Source organism: Calonectris borealis, chromosome 10, assembly GCF_964195595.1.
Source record: "Calonectris borealis chromosome 10, bCalBor7.hap1.2, whole genome shotgun sequence".
NCBI classification, from domain to species: Eukaryota; Metazoa; Chordata; class Aves; order Procellariiformes; family Procellariidae; genus Calonectris; species Calonectris borealis.
The window spans coordinates 7,562,755-7,584,328 of record NC_134321.1 but is presented as its reverse complement, the minus strand read 5'-3'; the positions used below and the strand labels follow the sequence as shown (position 1 = coordinate 7,584,328).

The following is a 21,574-nucleotide window of genomic DNA, read 5'->3' as shown; positions in this document are numbered from 1 at the left end:
TTCTTCCCTCCCCATTAGCTCTGAGAGGGCCATCAAAGCATCGCAGCTGAATATATTTCCGTATAGAGACAGGAGGAGTGATGATTTGGCATTCAAAATGGATACAGTTTATGCAGCAGGGAAGAAATTTGGGGGAGAGAGACTTGGCAGTGAAACAGGAAGATTATAAGATAAAGATTCAAACCCCCCCCCCCCCAACACACACACACCCAGGAACAAGGGAAATAATTTTTAACAGCAAGGCCCAGCAACAAACCCATCTGTTTGATGCCAAAACAGATTGCAATGCAGCATGAGCTGCATCTACTGGCCAAGGAAAGTAGTGCTTTTCTTTAGGGGAGCAGTTCAGCTTGGTAGGAAAAGTAATGACCAAGTCCAGAAGTGCAGCTAGGGCTTCTCTCCTTGCTGCTCAAGTTTGGAGCCCGAATTGCAATCGTCCTGCCTTAGGAAAAACAGCAGCTCCAACAAAAAATCACAAGTCTCGGCATTTCAAACAGCACTAGTTTGGGAGGTGCCATAGGTGCCCTCCTGAGACAGGTTTGCAGCAGCCCTCATAGCCCACAGGCTACTGTGGCCACCTCTTTGGGGTCAGCCATGATAAAAAAGGCAGCTGCTGCCTGCACCGCTCGCAAATAAGGCAGCGTGGGCAGAGGATATGGGGCAGAAAGGCAGCAAATGCAGAGCAGAGGAAGGCGGTTGTATGCATTAGCCAAGACGCCCAGAAGGCTGACAGCAAGGACTAAGTGAGCCTCTGCAGCTTCGTATTCTGCTCAGGGCTACGTAATCCCTGGCTGCACATTATCAGGATCCTCAGCATTTCCTCCTCTAAATCTTGACAGTATACTGACAACTCAATTTGAAAGCCAAGGTGTTTCCTTGATGCAGGACTTTTTCTAAACAGGAGGCAGAGTACATCAACCCATGGCACGATTCATTACCCTCAACTCTGAATATATGGCATGTCAGAGATAAAGCCATGAAGTTTTGATTTATACAGGCTAATCAAGGAGAAAGCTATTAACTGAGGGGCAATGGATTAGTAAATAAAATTACAGAAGAAACACAATGTCAAAACACCTAGTTCTGACTCTTGGAACATATAATTGCTCTTCTTATCTATCCCAAGTCTTCGCTATGAAAGTTAAAGCAATCCCTCCAGCTCAGATACAATTTTAAACGTATTGAGGACCTGATCCAGCTCCCATTTAAGAATTTAGAGCGTGGCAAAGTGCTTGAAACTGAATAATGTCATCGAAGGGCTTTCTCAAGCGTACTCAGTAGCAGTGAGCTCAAAGATCAAGACCTGGGTGCTACCTGCTTCAAAACTTTCAGTGAATTGCCCTTGATTGACAGTAGGGTTAGTTTTGGGGGACACAGCATGTTGCCAGAGTGTGAAAGCAATATCTAGGGTTGTAAATATTACTTCTAGCATCCCCATCCAATCAAAACTAGTCCATCCGAAAGTTGTGCGTCATTGTGAAGACAAGGAAGACAAGGGGAGCTGGAACCAAAGAGCAAAAGAGAAATTCACAGCAGCACAGAAAGCCATCAAGAGCTGTATATATCTCTACAGAGCCACTATAACAACTATATCCCTGTTATAGCGCAGGTGGAATAAATGCAGAAAAATCCCAACCCATGGCAACTTCCCCATGCCCCATATTAGGGCTAGCTTTAGGGTCTCCCTCTCTCCAGGGCCACCTAATGCCTTTCACTACTGCCCGGCTTGCTCTCAGCCCTCACCCCTGATAGAAAGGTGTCCTCCCCGTGCTGCTCCTGCTCCGCTCCTGAAGCTCCTTCCCACTTTGGTCCCATCCTGCCCAGCACCATTGAAGCCTCTGTACCTCCTCCTGTGGTATGTGCCTGGTTCCTCCCCACCATGATCGAGACAGAAAGTGCTGCTACTTGATTTTCCTATCCCGCTACAGGCAGGAACTTTCGGCTGCTTGCCTAAGCCCTGTATTCAGCAGGGATCCACTTAAAAGAGCAAGAGAATGGGGACTGAAGCAGAGTTCAATGTTCCCCTATAGCAGCTTTTAGAAGCCTGGCATTGGTACATGGCAGATCCTCTCTCAGTTCTCATTAACATGGTTTGCTATAGCTGTTTGTCCAGGGGTTTTTTTCCCCTCTTCTTCTCTGGTTTTGTGCTTAGCTTACCTGTTTTGCTTTTCCATATCTGTTCCTCCTACATGAGGCAGACAGAAAGCAGAGCCCAAGAGGCTGGGGAGCGCTCACCACCAAAAGAGTGAATGCAAAGACACAGCCCAGAGATGCACACAGAGGTTCAGCCCTCCAGCTGCAAATTCACAGAAAGGCATTTCTGAATCCCACTTGGCAGCTTAAAGAAAATAACTCACAAGTCAATCAACACTGAAGCATATTTGCAGTGGTGAGCAACTGTACATGGAGCAGAAATGGCAACATCCTGCCTGCCCTTCCCAGCACCTTGGGTTTATCTGCTCATGTTGCATACGAGCACTGAGGGCAGGGACTCTGGGCTGTCCTGACCCCAGCCCAGGGCTGCCTGGCCCTAGCTCTGCTCCAGCCTTCATCCTCTGGGGTTCTTTCAGGTTCCTGGGGCTCTGCTAGGGACCTGTGTCTCTGAATTTGCCACACCACCAATACCTTTTTTTGGAGAACTTGCAAACCACATTACAGTTCCTCCCCTCATCTCTATGTTACTAGCTCTGCTAATGGCTGTCCAACTGGCTGCAAATCAAGTAAGTGCTCTGTTGAAGTCCAAACAGATGGATCTCAGTACTCTCCTTCTCTAGACTGGGTGCTAACTTCACAGAGATTAGGTGTGATAGGAATCCCTACAGCCAGCCCATCTTCACTTAAGGTGATTCTAGTCTGGCAATATCCTATAGCATTTTTTAAGTAAGATACATAACAAATATGACCAAGCAAAAAACCTCCCACCTTCCTACTCTATCCCTTCATCTTATTTTCTCATAGGGTCCTCCCCAGCTTTCCTTTCCACCTAGATCATATTGCTCTTCTAACTCAGCATCCACTTCCCAGTAACCAGCTGACTTCTAAGCCTCTTTCTTCTCTCCTGCTCTGTTCCCCTTTCAGAAAGTCAGAAGACACAGCCCTTCCTCTACAAACCTCTCCTACCTGCCTTTTTAAGGGATTGTCTCTCTCAGCCAAGTCAGTGATTGACTTTGATTCCTGGATGATTGGGATCAGCCGAGGAAGGGAGGGATCAGTGATCCATCACAGATAAAGCTGAGCCCAGTGACCCAGGAAGAGTTTACCAGGCTGAGTGACAGCAATTTCTGCTCCAGACTAAAAGCTGACCTGAGGTGCAGGTGCTGTAGTATGCTGCTCTTGGAGCACGGCAATAGAATAGGCTGGAAACAAACAGGTGAACTTTCACTTTATTTTTGCTCTCAAAGATCCAGATATATCAAAGTTCTGTTTCTTGCAGCAATTAGCCTTCAGGATGAAGGAGCTGGGTGCTGCTCTGCTCACAGCATTGATTTCTCTTCTTACACAGTAAGTTGATCTTAAGCCTTTCCTGAGTATTTTTTTTTTTTTAGTTGAAAGACTGCCCATGTTCTAATAGGTTGCTAGCAACCAAGCCTGCAATTAAGTTCTGGGTTGTGCTTGTTGCTCATGTAAGACAACTTTGTTTCCCAATTTTTATGAATTCCTAAACACAAAGATGAACACAAGTGCTGGTCTGGTCCTGGTGACTTTGGAGCTACCCTGAAACATGAACATTAGTCACTCAAACTTCCCACAGGGTGTTCAAGGCTCTGGAAAAAAAACCTCTAGCACATATTTTTGTGTGCAGGGAAGTAGTTTCCACTCAGTATAGCACATGCACACTTGTCCCCTTTGTTTCACGGAAGGGGTTCTGCCATCACAGGTGGATTAGTGCCCCCTCTCTCTCTCCTTTATACCAATTTTCCTAAATTATCAGCTGAGATCTGCTGTTGGAATTAAGCTCTGAAGTAATCTCCTGGCATGCCTAACCTGAGCAGCTGCGTGGCTTTTGGGGGCCCTGGGAGCTGCAGGAGTGGGGTCTTGTTTGGGTCTGTGCAGCAAGGGCACTGGTTAGTGGAGGAAGGAGAGAGAAAGGACAGGAAAAAGTCTGCTGATATCAACTCCAGGCTGGTGGAAATAGTCTGTGAATGGCCTCTCGCATTCCTCTGATTGCTGGATATATTTCCTGTGGCACGGGAAAATGTTGGTGACAAATCTGTCAAATAAGGCTTTCTCTTAAATCAATAGAACTACTTTCCTCTGAAAGGGATTTCTTGGTGCTGCCATACAACTAGCATTGAGAGAGGAGAGAGCCATCAGGTTTAGATGTCAACAGTGTCAGTTTAATGTTAGAGGGAAGGACTTGCCTACATGTCAGTCTGAGTCATTTCTCCCTGTTGTTACATTTCTGGCCAGACCAGAAGTGAGAGGGGCCATTGTTTCTGCCCCTCTTTGCTTGGAGAAGTTTCTTCAACATTGGCTGACCAGAGAGTTTTGCTGTTCTCTGACACTGGGGTCTTGGCTGGCAATTGGCTTCCTCAGGCCTGTGGTGAGATTTGGGCATGCATCTCATTAAGAAAGCAACAGCACAAGTCTGGGGACAGGCTGTCCCCCCTGCAGAAACACCAGGCTACTTGTTGCATGGCCTCTCCTGTTGTCTTTGCTGTGACAAAATTTGAGGCAGGTGCTGTGGTAATCCTGGAGTTGCATTAAACCAAACATAATAGTGATCACAGAAACCAGCCAGGTCTTTTTACACATTACTTCTTTTTAATAGAAATCTATGGCAACCTCTTTATAGCACTCCCTATCTGGGACTCTGTGTCCTTTACAGAACCACCTCTTCCCATTCTCCAGGTGGGGTAAACTGAGGCAGGGGCACTCCTTCCGTCTGCAGGGCCAGGAAACAAGCCCGAGTCTCCTGTGTCCCAATTTCCTGCATATATGCCAGCCCTGGCTCTAGGATAGGGAGCAGGCAGAGGGTTTCTGCTAGGAATGATCTCCTTCCCCTCTCCCACTGCAAAGGAGCAGAGGGCTTTGCTCTCTAGTGACATGTCCATTTGCTCTACCCTGACATCTTCATGGCAGGAACGGTTCAGTTCTCATCCTGAGGTAGCAAAATTCACTTTGGCCCATATTACTGAGTACTTTTAATTTTCAAATGGCTTTATCAGTCTGAGAAGGATGATTAGGTGTGCTGAAGATTACAGCTTGGATGTCTGAGCTGCAAGAGAAACTTCAGATTCGCTTCCAGTCCACTGGAGAACGTATTTTAAGTATGCTCAAAATGAAAGGCAAGCACTCGAAAAATGGTTCAAGAGCATTGATACAGCAGCCTGAGGATGTCCAGACCCCTTACAACATTGTGAAGTTGTGTCAATAATTTGAAGAAATAAGATACCATTATAGCTTCAGCATCAAAAGCAATGTAATGGCTCTTTGCTGTCAGCGGGTTAAAGGCTTTCTCTGAACTACAGCGTTTTCAGTGGAAGATGTATATAATGAGCCTGGCATGGTGCGGTCTGTCACAGCTCATTCAATATCTGCAATAAAGCAGAGCTGCCTCAACAGTCCCCAATGCTATATTTTTCTAGTTGAAAATGCTGTTACAGCACATTGAAATTGTAAGTGGGGGAATGGGAGGATTTTAAGGCAACTTCACTTGGAAAGGCACAAGACTTTTCATAGGTCAAAGGGGAACTTCTCATTGTGTTTTTTGTTTTGAAATTATCTTGGAAAGTATAATAGAAAGTGAATGGTAATTCAATAAAAGTCAAAAGCTGGAAAAGGCATTTAATTTTTATTAAAGCATTCAGTGTTTCAGTGGCTTCCACTGCGTTTTCCAGTCTCCCCTGCAGCAATCTGGCCAGAACAGAGTCCCCTTCCCCTTCAGGCAGCCTTGTAGGGCTTGAGGATCACTTGGTATCTCTTTGGACTCTATTTTGCAGGGTGGTCACAGCAGGCAAAGACTGTCACTCAATTAGGTTAATATTGCTGAAGTCATCTGCTCCCTGCTGAAGCAGCCAAGCAGCGGGGCTGGGGCTCCAAGAAGGCTTTTGGATTGGGAGACACATCTTACAGGAAAACTAACTCTTCTGGCAACCTGGAGAGGTTCTAAACATGCTCATCACCCCCACACCTGGAAGTGTGAAGTGTCCTGAATTGTGGCTGGTCCGGCAGAGCTGTCATGAGCTTCTCCAAGGAGCATTGAAGATGCTCCCAAGGCAACAAGAGACGCCTTGTGAAGCACTGAGCTTTCACATTTGATCTGTGCTGGCTCTGCTGAATATCCCCAGGCATGCTACTAAGAGCATTAATGTGTTAACTATTTTACTGGACCTTTGGAAGAAAAAGATGGAAACAAAACATACCACTTAGGCTTCTTGCAAGAGCTAATTCTAAACCAGCTCAGTGCTTTTGTTCAAGATCATAAGCCTAGTTGATTTTTCTATTCTAATTCAAGTGGGAAAGTAAGATGGCATTGTGTGGCCTTCAGTCTCTCCTATTTGTACATGTGTCTCAGGAGAGGAATTATTTATGATAACGTAATTATAGAAATGAACAAACAAGTGCATTGTACATTTTTCTTACCCCCAAAGAAGCCGCAGTCTGTCATCAGGACACTAGATGGTAGTCTCAGTCCAGAAACATTTCAATGGATGTTTGATACTGCAGTGACAGTAAATCGTGGCTGTTTCAGTGGGGTTTGCTCCTTGCAACACAGGATTTGAGGTGAATCATTTGTGATGTGGAAATGTTACTCAAAGCTGAACTCTTAGCAGTTAGGTTTGGAAGCTGGTAACCAATTCCCAGCTGATTTCCAGAAAATAAGATCTCGAGTCTGATAATTTTGCGGTTAACCATTACTGATCTACCTGAAAACCGGTGAAATATCTGTTTCTGATGGTGTGAGCACAAATTCTGATCAAAAGAGAAACCCAGTCCCTAGGTATCTCAATGACTGGAGTCAATGGGATGTTGAAAACATGTTAGTATCTCTTTTTTTTCTTGGTTTGGAGCAGATGTATGAGCAAGTGTCACCTGAGACCATGAAAATGTCCTAGCTTGTAAGCTATTATGTGAAATTGTCCTATTTCACATCTGGAATGGACAAACTGTCACCCATGAAGCCATGGTAATTTTATCATATGTGATTACATTGGTATCTTCTACTTTGCATAAATCATGAAGTACTCACTGACTTGCATTCTTTGTTGTTAGGGCTCCAATATGCTTTCAGTTCAAGCCTGTTCTTTGAAGGAGGTGGGCTAGAAACTTTAATTTGTATCTTCCATCACCAAGCCCCAACACTCTAAGACATTCCCTTTCACCTGCTTCTCTTCCCCTGGAAAGTCAGAATTTTTAAGGCTTATTTTACAGTTACTGCAGGTATATTTATAAAAAATAAAATCCACATATGCCATTAAACTTTCAAGAACAGAAGAATACAGAAGAATTCAATAGCAACACTGAGGCAGAATAGACTTAGTTGGCTTCATTCCCCACTGGCCAATATTCAGGCTCTTTTAGATGTGCTAGCGGGGAAGGGAGTTTCTTCCAGCTTTCCCTGAATCAAAGAAAGGATTCCCTTTGACACCAGTGATGTTAAGGAAGACTCACAGCCATGTTCTGCTTGCTTTGTTCAGTTATGTTTCAGTGTGAGGTTAATAAAAAATGTGTGTGGGATGTGGAAATAACTGGTTTTAATTATTAGATATTATAGATTGACTGAGAAATGAATCCAATTCTCCCTCTGCTGAGGGACTGGGAATAGAATGCAAGGAGAAATCAGGCGTATGTTACTCCTAACGTGACCATTTCAGTTTCAACAAATTGCAAACCAGTATTGATTTCTATACATAAGCTACGAACAAAAAAGAATTACAAATCTTCTCAGCAGCCTGAAAAGCCAATATCGACCAAACTAGAATGGCATTTAGGAGAGTGATGCTTAGCTGATGAAAATAAATAGCAGTAAAATAGTTTCTCACTTGTAATTTTTATCTAATATTGTATCAGGTCTGTAATCCTTTGCAAGTGTCATCTAATGCATCACTGGTGACTGCAGAAATGTGCAGAATTAATAAAGAAGGTGCCTGGATGTGGAATAGCTACCCACCTCCAATCTTCCTGAAAGGCTTCAGTTTGATGTATGATATTCCTCTGATGAAAGTATAAAATCTATTAGTTCACAAGGTGAGTCTTATTCTCGAGTTCCAGCAAAAGCAGCCCTTTGCTTGAGGCCTCAGTTTCATACCATCGATTTGTCTTTATCCCAACAAGCATCTTCAGCCATGAAACTGTGTAGTCATGCTATAGCACTTCTAACAGGGGCGGCTATGGGGTTGCGAACACATGAATTAGAATCAAATCTGGTTTAATACTTTGCTACCTTTGAATACCTGAAGCAGAGGAAGGCAGTAATGGATAGTATATAGGTGTGAATTGTCAGGCTGCATATGAAGGGAATTCTAGCAGAAAGGAGAGTGGAGCATGGATATGGGTGACTGGGATGCTGTGAAGTAAATGGGCATGTCAAAAAGAGAAAAATATTACAAATATTCCCCAGAAGAGTGTTGGATTGGTTCCCCTGGAGGTCACTTCCCCTTGTTGGCCCCTAGAATATTACTGTCCCAGCATGGGACAAGCATCAGTAGTTTTTAAGGAACAGAAGAAGAAAGACTTGCTAACACGGGCCAATCATCATTTTGCATTTAACAACTTTCCTTGACTATGTTTTGGTTTCTCCTCTGTTTTAGAACAGGGGAGCCAGGTTGGGCGGATGGGGGAGCCCAGGGAGGTGGACATCAGCACAGCATGTGGGATCAGTCCATTGAAACATGCAGGTGCAAAGACAACTTCCCACTATCATCCCGGTGCCAGAAGGAAAGAGCCCATGCAGCAGGTATTAGGTCTCTGAATGCATCTGCCCAATGTTTAACACCTCTAATGTTCTAATTAAAACCAGGGCTCCTGGTCCCTCCTCCCTTCGACAGGTCCCAGGTCTCCCTCAGGTTCAGCAGAAAGTGAGACCCAGCATGATGTTGCTTGTCTCCCTGGAGCGCTCCCCCAAATGCTATGCTCTTTTTAAAGGGAATTTAGACCAACAATCCTTAGTTCCTTCAGTAACCTACTCTACTGAGATGAGAAATCCCTACTAGGCAAGTGCCACTGTAATTTTTAGGCTCAGCAGGTATAAAACAGTTTGTTGTACTGATTCTGCACAGATGTAAGCTCTTGTTAAGTACAGGAGGTTGTTGCTTGCAGTAGGATACTGGTGTTTCACGTTCAGCACACCCTTTGCCAGCCTGGAGCTCGAATCTTTATCTACTTGTGGCCAATGGCAAGTAAGAGTGGCTCCATCCCATGGGTTACAAATATTACTGTTTGACTGGTATCATAGTTTGAAAAGAAATTAAACTGAGAAGCAGGTGTTGCATACAACCAGACAAAGAAAAAGTTCAGGAAGCCTCTCTCTGTATCTTCAGATCACGATGAACTTTGATAAACTTGGTTATTAAAAAAACAAGCAAGATTTTTCTTCCTCTTCTGACTTGCAAATTAAGCTAAACTCACATTATCAAGTCTGATTGGAATTTATTTTCAGCTGAAGGGTTCACCACAGACTTAAAAGACTAAAGCCAGGATCATAATTGCATATTGTGGACTGCCCCTGCTGCAAAAGTTTTCCTGATTTCAGAGCAAAAATCTACTTAGTGAAAAGAGTTTTTGTACTAAATGAACAGTTAGAAATGCAGAAATTGATGTTTCTCATTTAAATGCAGAAAGGATTTTGATTTGGATCCCTCCTCCCTCCCTTTGAAATGCTATTTACCCTCATCAGAGTCTAATAAGGTTAATGTGTTATATGTTTCCCCAGTGTAAATTGTATCAGTGGGAAGAATACTGCCTGAATAGTCCTCGAGCTCTCTTCATTTGCTTTCAATGTGTCAAATTAATTTTGCCACATGGGTAATAAAAGCTGTGCTTCTGTGTATTTCTGTAAACATTGTATGATTTAGAAAGTGTTTATGATTTCTTTCAACAATGAAACTTAAACTGTGCGCCGTCCAATATCAGCGAGTAATTTCAGAAGTGACTGAGGCATGTAATTGAGTTTGTCAGTGTAATTGTATTTTGGAATAGATAGTGGTATGTTTTTTTTAGTCGTTAGTGAGTCTCGTATTTAGTGTGCTGATTAATTCTATTAGAGGAGTTAATTAGACTGAGAAGGTGGGGGTGAGAATGGATACAAATCACTTTAAAGCACTGCATTTAACTCAGAGTTGATTATTCTGTGCACAGAGAAATGCCGCCTCTCCCCGTTTTGGACTCACGTGTGTGATTAGAGCTCATCAGCGCAGCCCCGTGCCTGCCGACAAGGACAGACGATGAGTATAGATGCAATTCTCTCTCCTTTCAAGTGTGAACTTCCAAATTGAGGCAGTGCAGGGTACAGAGCTGATCTGACTTAAAAATAATAAGCTCCTGTGCACACTCCATAATAATAAAAATAATAATTACAATATCTGTATTTCTGGCACAGCCTCCCCATATTGTTTCCCGTAAAGAATAAAACGCAATAAGGAATAAACAGGCACTGCTTAAGGGCACTCTCTGGCTTTGCAGACTTCAGAAGAGCTTGGGCTCAAGTCTTGGCATGGGAGATTTAGATTTTCCCCTGCAAAAAGAAGAGACTTGGATGCCAGAGGTCTGGCAGCTGCAGTATCTGCCCTGGAGGCGTTTCAGTCGGGAGCTGAATGCAGAGCTCTGCTGGCGTCTCCACGCAGGAGCCGGCACATCTCGCCCGCAGGCAGCTGCATGGGCCCTGCCTGCACCAGAAGGGTGGATGCTCCGCAGAGGAGTTGGGTTGTCTAGAAGAGGGAGCTGAACTTTCATTAAAAAAGATTCATAGATCTGACCCAGAGCCTGGGCTGGTGGTAGACATGAACCATTTTTGGAGAGCATCACTAGCTCTGGATGGCAAATGGAGGAGGATGGACAGACATTAATTCTTCCTACCTGTTGACCGGGTGCTGCGCACAAAAAAGTACAGCCTTAGGAGTGGCTATGGAAGAGCTGACGTGGCTCTTAGTCTTCTGCATCTGACCTAGCAGGGACCAAGGCAGCTCAAAGTGTGGGCAAGCTAAGCTCAAGCCCTTCTACACCTCTCTAGCCCCACAGCGTGCCCCAAAGCATTTCTAGGTGTGAGATGGGAGGGACTGAGGAAAGGGGAGATGAAGAATTCATACAGCCTCCTCTAAAGCCAAAATATGTGAAATAAATATATGCAGAGTAGATTTTTAAGCAGCAGTGTGTAATTTTTGAATCACCTGGAATATTTCCAACTAGACAAACACAAGATACTGTCAAAGAGCATTAAAACATGCCTTGAGGCATCATCTTAGCTGGACAAAAGTCAGGTCCCTTTATAAACCAAATGTACATATTGGAAGCTAGTGTAATTTTCTGGAAAACAGTCTCAGTTTGAATAGATGCGAAGGAAAGGTACTGTCAAATGAAGCAGCAGTCACGACTGCACAAAACCTGGGTCAACAACCTGTACATTTTCAAGAAACTGTGACGCTGTGTCAGGGAATTGCTCCCAGGCTGCCTGGTCAGGCCATTATAGCGCTGTCAGTAAAAATGCCTCTAATCTTCCAACTCCTTCCAAGTACAGATAACGCAGCTGTGGTCAGTACAGGGCATATTTTAATAAGATTCAGAGTGGTAACATCTGGCAAATTCACATGTCATATGCTTCTCCTTCCCCACGTACAAACAGCCTGTGTTCCCATGCTTTTGTGTTTCCCTTAGATAATGGCTTTTCTGCAACAGAATGCGAATGATAGGTTATCAGCTGGGAATGGCAATGCGTCTCACGATGGCACAGTACGAAGAAATGATCAGAAAATTTCCCCGTTGGGAAACTTCACATCGGAAGCCAGCTCCGATAATCCTATTGAGAGGGGAAGAGCTGGCAAGTCTCTCTCGCTGCAAAACAGAAGGAAAAGGAAGAGGGTGAACAAGAATTTCTTGTCGTCAGCCTCCTTCCGCTGTTCCTGGGAAGGACCTCTCGGCTGCCTCTCACCAAAGGGCTGTGCTCCACAATGTCAAAGAAAACACGGAAGACGTCTCGCAGCCAGGACCGAGACAAGACTGAAGCATCTTGGTAAAGATTTAGAGGTGCGCGGAGGGAGAAGGCAGCGGGAGCCTCATGCAGAAGAGCAGCAGCATGGCTGTCCAGGGGCATCATGTGCTATCGGGATAAAGACACCTTTTTGCAATGGCAAATCCTGTCCTGACTATTGGGCTTGGACTCGGCTACTGGATTCAGTGGCTGTTGCAGCAACAGTCCAGGGCTTTGGGTGCCCACAGATGCACATAGGTGCCTCTAGGGATAGTTTAAAATGCCCAAGAAGGTGAAGTCTCTGCAGTCGACAGGATTTATGAAGCTGAAAATGTTTAGGCACTACTGAGACTCCCAGGATCCTGTTTTATCGCACTCTTGTATCACTGTAATCCCAGCCTCGTTTGACCGTTAATTCCTTAGCCCAACATTTAGGGTCACAGATGTTTTAGTCACCTCTTGTGCTTGATTATAATTAAAAAATGAAGCATTGCATACAGACGGGGTTTGCACTTGTCCAGGTTGAGGTATAATCTGTTCTGGACTGATGCTGCTCTAATGTAAGACTTCAGGTGAGCATCCAACAGCAGTTGAGGGCACCGAGTCCCAACACATTTATGCAGAGCTTTTCCATCCCTTCTAATTCACGGATCTCTGCAGCTTTTCCAGATCTTGTGTTCTTAAACCTGGTATCCACAACCCCGTTTGTCTTAGTTTCTTCTGACAAACCATTCAAACGCTGGTGCTGCTGGCCGAAAACCTCATGCAACTGCAGCCCTGCAAAATACCCAGTCCCTGAGTAACACAACTACTTTTGTCTCTCTGTCAGCAACAGCAGCGTTTTGGCAGCTGAGGCAATGAGCCACAGCAGCGAGGAGGAGAGCTGGGTCTGCAGGACGCTGATAGCTTGGCTGGGCGACATTGGCCGATGGGTCCTCAGCCAGTGGAAGAGCTACATGTGTCCCCTCAGAGACCTTGGCTTGCTGGAGACACGGTGAGTCTTCCGGAAAGAGGTAGTGGAGCTACCAAGCTGTCAAAGCTGCTCACCCATACAAATAATGCTGCGTAGTTTGGGTTTTGTGAGCAGACCATTGTGGTGCATGCACAACCTGCTAAATGCAGCTGGGTGTGGACAAAGCCCCATTCCCTGCTCTTCTGGAGCTGCTGTTTCACTTCCCTCCAGGGGCATCACTCTGGGTTTGACTTGCAATCCGTGACTCAGTTACTAGAAAATGGAAAAGGAAGACTGAGGTTAGGCAGCCTTCCTCCTTCACTGCTGACCTCCTCCTTAGGGATTTAGGGATGGGACTCTCCATGGAGCAGTCACTCCATCTACTCCACTGCTGGCCCTGCAGAAAGAGAAAATGAAGCAGGACTTCATGTGGTCTTACAGGACATAGGCGGCATGTGGAGTGATGGCAAAAAGGGGTGTGCAGGAGTTTTGGGGCAGGCAACATGTGCCCAGCTAGTCCTTATGAGAGCCTGTACTCCCTTCAGCCCTCTGCTCCCTGTCCCTATGCTGTCGTCCATGTACTTTAGTTTCTTTGTCCTTCTCTGAGTAGCCAAAACAGTTTGAGAAAGATTCAATTTCTTTGAATTAAATGATACTAAAAATGAATTATATCAAACCTACAGAATGTTATTTTAAAGCAAACTATGTTATTTTTACAGTTTACGTTTAAAAAAATAGCTGTAGTTTACATGCTGATGTTCAGCTGTTCAAATAAACCTTTAAGCGCCTTTCTTCAGTGGCATCTCCCCATAGGTGATTGTTTTGGCTGCGGTGGCTGCTCTATATGTCATTGCAAGCACTTCCCATCAGCCATGCTCCCTGGGAGCCAGAGAAGGAATTTAGCTGATAAAAACCCTGAGCTGAGCAAACAGCTGGCAATGAACTAATTCTCTAAAATATTGCTCCTTGTCTGTACAGAAACAATTGCAATTTATTTTTGCCGGGAGGCTGATGGAGCTGAGCAGTGGAGGTGAGGGTCACCCTTGAGCCGGAGCCACACACCTCTCCCAGGGGCCACCGTCACTGCAGGGCACTGCTGGACCACGGCATCGGGATGGAGGATCCATCCATCACTACAGAGCAGGGAGGGGTCAATGTCCAGCTCTCCAAAAACATGAAATTCAAGGAAATCCAATTTTATTTGGGTCTTTCCTTACACAGGTCCAGCAAAATAGCCCGAGGGGTCATGCTGGGCCTCCACCAGGATGGCATTGGTCTCCTGCTGGTCCATACTGGTTGGAAGGGGAGGGACAGTGGGTCCAGCACTAATGTTGCGACCACTCCTTCTCCTAGGAGGGGACAACCCACCCCGTGTTTCATTAACACTGGCTGCAGCCTTTGGAAGAGACCAGGTCTGTTAATCCTCTTTTTTAAACAGAGGAAGGCACTAAATCACCAGAATGACTCAAGCAACTCGGTGGCTGAAGGAACCCAGTGTCCCAGTTCCAGCCGCTCTGCGGGAATGTCAGGGATGCTCCTCCGGGACCATTTGGAAATGCACAACTGTCTGGGCAGCTTAGGGCCATCCTGTTGCAAACTTCTTCTTAACTCTGCTTCCTGAGTCAACTAAGTCATTGCATCAGCCCATAAAATGAGCTGAGAACAGATGTGAGTGATTCCAGTGTCAGGGGTTTGGACTATAACCACAAATGCAGGCATAATTAAGATTTTCCTCCATTTCTCTTATGTGCTAAATGGAAATATTAGATTAACTCAGCTGTGCTGTAAGACTAACTGCAGAGAGTCTCTGGAAGACGTGTTCACATGGAAAAGGTCACTACGTTGCCTATCGTTATTTCACTTACTTTACCCAGTAGTTAAAATGCACTGTCTTTCTGTCTTTCCCAGACCGTTCGTCTTCAATTGTCCAGGCAGCCAATAAGGCAGAATAAATGAGGATCATCAGAAAGTTGTACAGTTTAAGGCTTTCTATCATTATGCAAAATCCATATCTTCATTAATCACTTTTTTCTTAATGAATTTGGGGACTGGTGTTTCTGCTGCTAAGTACTCAAAGGAGTTATTAAATTTCTGGCTGTCTGGTTTCCCCATCTGTTTCCATAAAAATTTACTGCAATTAGTATTTCAGCAAAATTTCTAAAACCTGCCAGATTTCTTAAGAACAGGGAACGCTACTGTAAGCGTGAGGGGGAACTTATGGTGTCTGAGTGGCAAAAAATGTTCTAAAATCCACATTAAAAGAGCCTTCTCTGTAGTTTGCAGGAGGGTTAGGCAGCAAAAGGAAGACTGACAAAATGAGGACAGGCTGGAAAAACTGCTGCCCATCCAGGTCCAGCTGTCCACTGCTGGCTGGGTATTAGGGTAATATTTAACTTATTTTCATTTTTCCGAAGGACGCAGCTCCAGAAGCACATGCAACAGCCAGGGAAGTGGGTAGAGGTCTGCAACACAGATACTGAGCATGCAGAGGAGCTATGGGGCACCAGGCAATGGGGTGGCAGCTGGAGGTAAGTACCAGTCATGGGGGTACGGACTGAGCATGGGATCCTGCTTCCTTGCATGAGAGCCCCTGGCCACTTGGTGTCAGGGGGACTCTTGGATTTTACTACGCTTAAACTGCAGAATATAAGCCTGTGCTTCTGCAAGAGTATGGCAGGAGCCCTTGCCTTAGTACGTGCACATCAGGTGTTTAAGGAGGTTGGTGACAATGCTGTCTCCTGGAGGAGGAAGGACCATGTCACACCTTTCCAGGGCATGGAGCCACGCCGCTCTCCTCTGCACTGGTGTGGTGTTGGGGAAGGCCCTTTGCTCTGCACTAATTTCACCATTCTGCAGCTATTGTAATAAAATGGACAAACAAGTTTTTTATGGCCAAAAGGTTATGTTTTATTCCTAGACTCCGAATTAACAGGCCCTCTCTGCCATGCTGTGCTCCTGTGGTACATCACAGCCTCTTGGGTGCTGTATGTGGCCGTATCATTGAAATTCCCCCTCCAGATGGCCTCCCAGGCCCCATGATGTACCTGCTTAGTATCAAATTAAAGGGATCCTTGAGTCTTTATTTTCACTATGTTTATGCCAGATAAATTTTTGCAGCTGAGAAATTTCCATCTGCTTTTCACAACAGTGGGACAGGCCCAGCTTCTCAGGAAGGAAGAGTTGCAGGGTGTTGTCTGAGCTGAAGCAAAAATGACGATCCAAGAAGGGCTGACTGACTGGAAGGGGTTGGCTCCAACGCGCCAGAATTGCCCAGGAGGAAGATAATAAACGGAATGAGGAGAGCAATTGCTTTAATAAATAAACTGGAACATGTGTGCGACTGGTACCGCCAGGGGCTGATATATGCCAAGAAGTCTGTTTTTAGCATCTGCTCTTCAGCAGCCTTAATATGTTATGACCAGATCAACGTATCTTCTGCTGCTGGTGTCAGATGTCCTATAGGAGCTAGAGAATGGGGAAAGAAATACACGTGAACAAGCATATAGACATGCATACATATATACATATGGGCATTTTTGTACGTGGGCATTGTTGTACCAGTGGAAGGATTAATAATGCGCAATCGATTCAAAATAGTGCTTAAGTAGCCCTGGCAAAGAAGACCCATCAGTGGCCGATATTTGTTCCCTATGATCTCTCTTTTTTGCAGGGTATAAGCTAGAGGATTGCCATGTTGTTGGCAGCTCATATCCCACTCAGTGCATCCATAGACGCGATGCGTTCTTTATCATACTGTAGTTAAAAGGCTTTTCATCTCTTGCCAAGGCTTTTATGTGCTGCAAAGGCTGAGGGAAGCAGGTGAGGTGCTGTAGGCATAATGGTCATTTTAAAAAGCACTCTTGCCAGCCTGCAGCCCTGGGCAGGGAAGGGCAGAGAAAGAGAGGAGCAGGGAAAGAAAAAGGACGTGAAAGCAGAGACTGAGCGAATCCGGCAACAAGCTGCTGTGGCGCTGGCAGAGTCAGCAGTGGCAGCAGCACAGACACAACTGTCTACTCTCTTTTCTGCTGCAGGGTATTGCACCCACAGTGCCTGGGAAAAGCACCATGTGGCTGTTCCTCAGCCTCCCCAGCTTGCCCTCCAGCCCTGAGCTTCAGCCACAGCTGAAAGCAGGTTTTGGAAAATACAGGACTGCAAATGAGCTGAAACAAGGCTGAGTGAAGGTATGGGACCATGAACATCTGTCATTCAGGCACAATCAGGCATTTCCTTTGCCTGTGCTAGGTTTTTCTGCTCAGCCCATCTTCTTCACTTGCAGTGGAGATGCTGGGGAACACTGGCGGTGTTTTCTCGCAAGGAAGAAAGGGCATGAGAAAACGGATCTCTTTCTTCACTCACCTTAGTCTGCAATCTCGGGGGGAGTCCATCGAAGGACTTAGCACAAAGATTAATGTTTGGCCTGCGGCATTAAGCAGGACTTGTTCATTTAAGACAGGACAGTGGCTTGGAAGAATAGGAGGTTGTGACCTCTCCGATGCTGCAGCAGTTCCTTCTCACAGAAGGTGATAAATAAAAGAGTCACCGCCACAGAGCATATCTGAAAGCTTTGCACCGAACCATGTGAAAAATGCTCGCTATGACCCTAAGAACCTTTACATTGAGAGACCTCCTGGGCACACGTGGGGAATAAGGTCTCGCTTTAATTGCTGCCATCAGGGGGTTGTATGGGGATAGCAGTAACTCTAAAAGCATGCTTCATTTACTGCAGATGTAGTGATTTTTGCTTCAATATCACTCCAAAGTACCTAATTTAATGACAGATGTCGACTTGGAAACTGAGGAACTTTCAGCTTTTGTGTTTATTGAGCCACTTACCAGAACACCAGCTGAAAACAGTAGATTTCAGATCATTTTTATTTCTGTCTAAATAGCAAGGTTCTTTCAGAAAGCCAGGTACTCTGCTGGGTGTTACTATAATAACTGCTCACAGTCCAGTCTTTGCCATATTACAGCTGAAATACGTAACTGTGGCTCCTGCTTCTTTCAGGAATCAGAACCAAAGTTTTCAGAAATTAATTCCTAGGACAGAAAAACTGGCCTGCCGTAGGCTTCACGCACATCGCAGGCTTTGGAGGAAAGGTGGTCAGACAGCCATACTGGGCACAGGTGTGCTAGTAATGTCAAAGAAGTCCACCTGTGGACTGATATGAAACCAAGAAGTGATCCTCAATAAACACAACAGAACCTAAATTAAAATAAAGTACTGATAACCCACCAGATTATCGTAAAAATCCTAAATTAGGACCAGAAAACCAAGGAGCTGCCTTAAAAATCAAAGGAGGTTGAGAAATATAATACATTCAGTTTCTTTCTATTTTTGCCTGCAGGGCTTTGAGCTTTTCACTCAAATGAAAATGAAGACTAAATTAAATGAAGACTACTCTAACATCGCCTGTCTCTGGGGACTCAGGCAGGCAGAAAAAAATCACAGTGTTGCAGGGGAGCTGTAATAAATTTGCTGGAGTTGGCAACTCCACTTTGATGTCAATCACAGCGCTGCTGAGGGCAGATGTTACAGGACAGGACAGCGCCGTGCTTCCCTCCTCAAACACCCTTAGCAGTTTGATGAAGAGCTGAGCTGCCTGAAGGCGGTTGCCGATGCTGAGAACATGAGGCACCGTCACATCCTCAGCGGCTAGGTCCAAAAGTCATCCCAAGTGATATGCTTGCAGCCAAGGAAATCTTGAATTGAAGCCTGCCGATTTTCTGGCTTTGCATGCACTACAGTGTTCTCCAACATTCACCCCTTCTCCCTCCCCTAGAATCGTATTTCCCGTAATTTCAAGTGTGGTTTCCTGCTGGGTGAGGATTATGTGAGGACTCTGTGCCAAAATCCTCTTTGCAACTTTCAAAACCACTGTGGATTTGAATGCCCTTTGTGGCGAGGGGTAGAGGCCTCAGAGACACAAATACAAGTGTTTCTGATGGAACGGGAGTGAAAAATGGCATTTTCCCTGCCAGGGAGAGCTAACACACCTCCTGGGAATGAGCAGGAGAGATAACCCTGGCCAGGAGGATTTATTAATTTCCCTGTGCATTGCTCCAATCTGCTGTTCGCAGGAACAGCCCACGGAGAGTCTGTGCCAGGCAGCGTCAGCAGGACCACGCACAGGGCGTTTGCGATGCAGACACAAATTGAGGAAAAATCCCAAGTGACTTCAAAAATGTTTTCCCCTCAAAATGCCCTTTTTTTCCAGTAGACTTAGGTTTGCTTCCTGAACAGATCCCAGCTGCAGGTGGAAGGAACCACGGCACTCGGCCACACCTCAGGGCCACCTGGGCCCGGCCACACCTCAGGAGCGGAGGGCAATGGGAAGTGCTTCTCCCCCCTTTTCAGAGGCGGCACAGCTGCTAGCGCAAAATCACCAGCAAAATCACCATTAAGTAATAACTAATTAACCCTTAGTGATAATTGATGGGTGCTTTCACCCTCACAGCGCTAACACTTTACTGCGAGGCTCCGTGCCTGGCGCCCCGCCCGCCCAGCGCTGCCCTTCCCGCCCTGAGGGCAGGGGGAAGGGCGAGACTGCGGGGAGCGGCGTCGCTGCCCGCCGTGCGCATGTGCGGCGCCCGCGCGCAGGCGCAGTGACGATACGCTCCCGCCTGACCGCGGGTCAGGGGCAGCAACATGGCTGCTCCCGTGTGCACGCCCGGGGCACGGCTAGAGCGGGGGGTCTAGTCCCGTCCCGTGGTGGGGAGAGCTGGTCTGTGCCGTGCCGTGTAGCCACCCCCTATCGCCACCCCTGCATGGAGCCGCGGGAGTCCTGGGCGGCCTTAGCGGTGAGTACGCGGGCCCGGGCCTGCCCGTTGCCAAGGCGACGCGGCGGCCTCGTCTGCCGGCCCCGCAGGCCCGAGGCCGGCGCGGCGCTGAGGGGCGGCGGGAGTGCGCCTTGGTTCGTCTCCTCTTGGCTTCAACAGCCGCCCCCGGGCGGGGGGTGGCGTGGCCGTCGAGAGGCCGTGACCTCGCGGCAGCCCGGCGGCGCTCCGTCTCTCCCCGGGCCCAGCCGTTGCTGTTAGGTGTGCGGGCGGTGAAGTGTGTGCTTTGCGCTGCATGTCCCGCCCCAAAAGCTACTTTTCAACGTGTACTCGCAGCAGTGTCGCATGCAAGTGGGTAAAGCTCCCGGTCTCCATAGCTAGGGACCTCCTTGGAAATACCCAGCGCTCGCTCCCGGTTCTGCGTGGAAAAGCACGGACACGCTGCCCTGGGCTAGCGTGGGGAGAGCTGCAGGCCTGCGCCTGCTGGGAGAGTTCAGCTCTCTGCCCCAAATACTCCAGGGGCAGTCGGCTGCCATCCGCAAGATCATGGTTCAATGCATTTGGATTAGGTCCTGGTTTTATTTAATTGTTTTGCTGGAGTTAAGTTTAAAAAGTATGTCCAACTCCTAGTAAAGGTTTTTCAGCTGTTCGATCTCTGATAATGCTACTGTTACTGAAAGGTGGGAAAGAAGGTGCGTTTTGGTTGTCTTATTACCCAAAAATCATTACTATTTTGCTGCAGATGGCGTAAGCACACAGGTATTGTCGCCCTCTGGCAGGTGCTCTATTAGCTGCTTCATGAATTTAAATGACATTTAAGATACAGAACTTTGAAAACTAAAGAAGCAATTAGTAACTTTTGATTCATGTTTTAACAGATGGCTAGATTAAATCTGATTAAATCTGATCAATGTTATTTTGAGCAGATAAGGATTTTGATGAAAAAGAGTGAAGAAAAATCAATGCATGCAAAATAGCCAACTAGATTAAAAGAGTAATTAACTTATTGATTAAAACTTTAGTAGTAGATAGTGAACACATCTGTGAATTCTCTGTTGGCTCTGAAAAAAAAAAAGAGAGTAACACACATGTGATTTGTTTTCAGGCAGAGTTAAAAAGCTGTGCAGCTATTTCTTGTGCGCTGTTTTGTATAAGGTAGACTTCAAACTATGTTTTCTGTTCTGAATAACAGTGCACCTAAATAATGTCTTATAATGGATAAATGCTAACTATTGGTATTTTTTTCTTTTCTTTTTTTTAAATTTATTTCAGTCTCCTCCCCCTGTTTTTGACAAGTAATTATTTTCTACAGATCATCCATGCCCTAGGGAAACTTTAAAAAAAAAAAAAGTAATCTAGAAACACAGACAATGGAGCTTTAGATTGAGTTTTAGTTGAAACTATATTTTAGGGTTTGGTTTTAAGAATTGATTTGGATAAAAGCTTTCCCCTTTTCCTTATGACTTTGAAAACATCTTTATTTAATATGATTTTTTTTTTCCTAAAGGCTTTTGTAAGCCAAAGAAAATAAAGCAGTTTTACTTCAGGCTTTGTTCAACACAGGAAATGGGGGGGGTAACACTTTAAATGAAGAAGTTTGCTAGAAAAATGTGCATGTGCTTTCTAGAGCTGCTTACAGGGGAAGCAGAATTGCTTCTGTCTTTCCCTGATCTTATCACACAACTTCCTAGAGGTGTTGGTCATTCTGCGCTGTGTCATCTTGA

At 45.7% G+C, this 21,574-nt stretch overlaps 1 protein-coding gene across 10 annotated transcripts in view; it reads left to right on the top strand.

Annotated features, from left to right (window-relative positions):
- The first annotated feature begins 19,666 nt into the window (after nucleotides 1-19,666).
- Nucleotides 19,667-21,574, top strand: part of SLC25A26 (solute carrier family 25 member 26) — an 88,745-nt gene continuing 86,837 nt past the window's right edge. For 4 of the 10 annotated variants that reach the window (XR_012674971.1, XR_012674972.1, XM_075158689.1 and 1 more), the window contains exon 1: nucleotides 19,672-19,874. Coding sequence is in view for 6 of the 10 variants with exons in the window: in XM_075158684.1 (XP_075014785.1) it covers nucleotides 19,842-19,874 (33 nt within the window). In the remaining 4 variants the exon portion in view is untranslated. Of the gene's footprint in view, nucleotides 19,875-21,574 lie in introns of all 10 variants that reach the window. The other 6 variants (XM_075158683.1, XM_075158681.1, XM_075158682.1 and 3 more) reach the window with 3 other exon arrangements.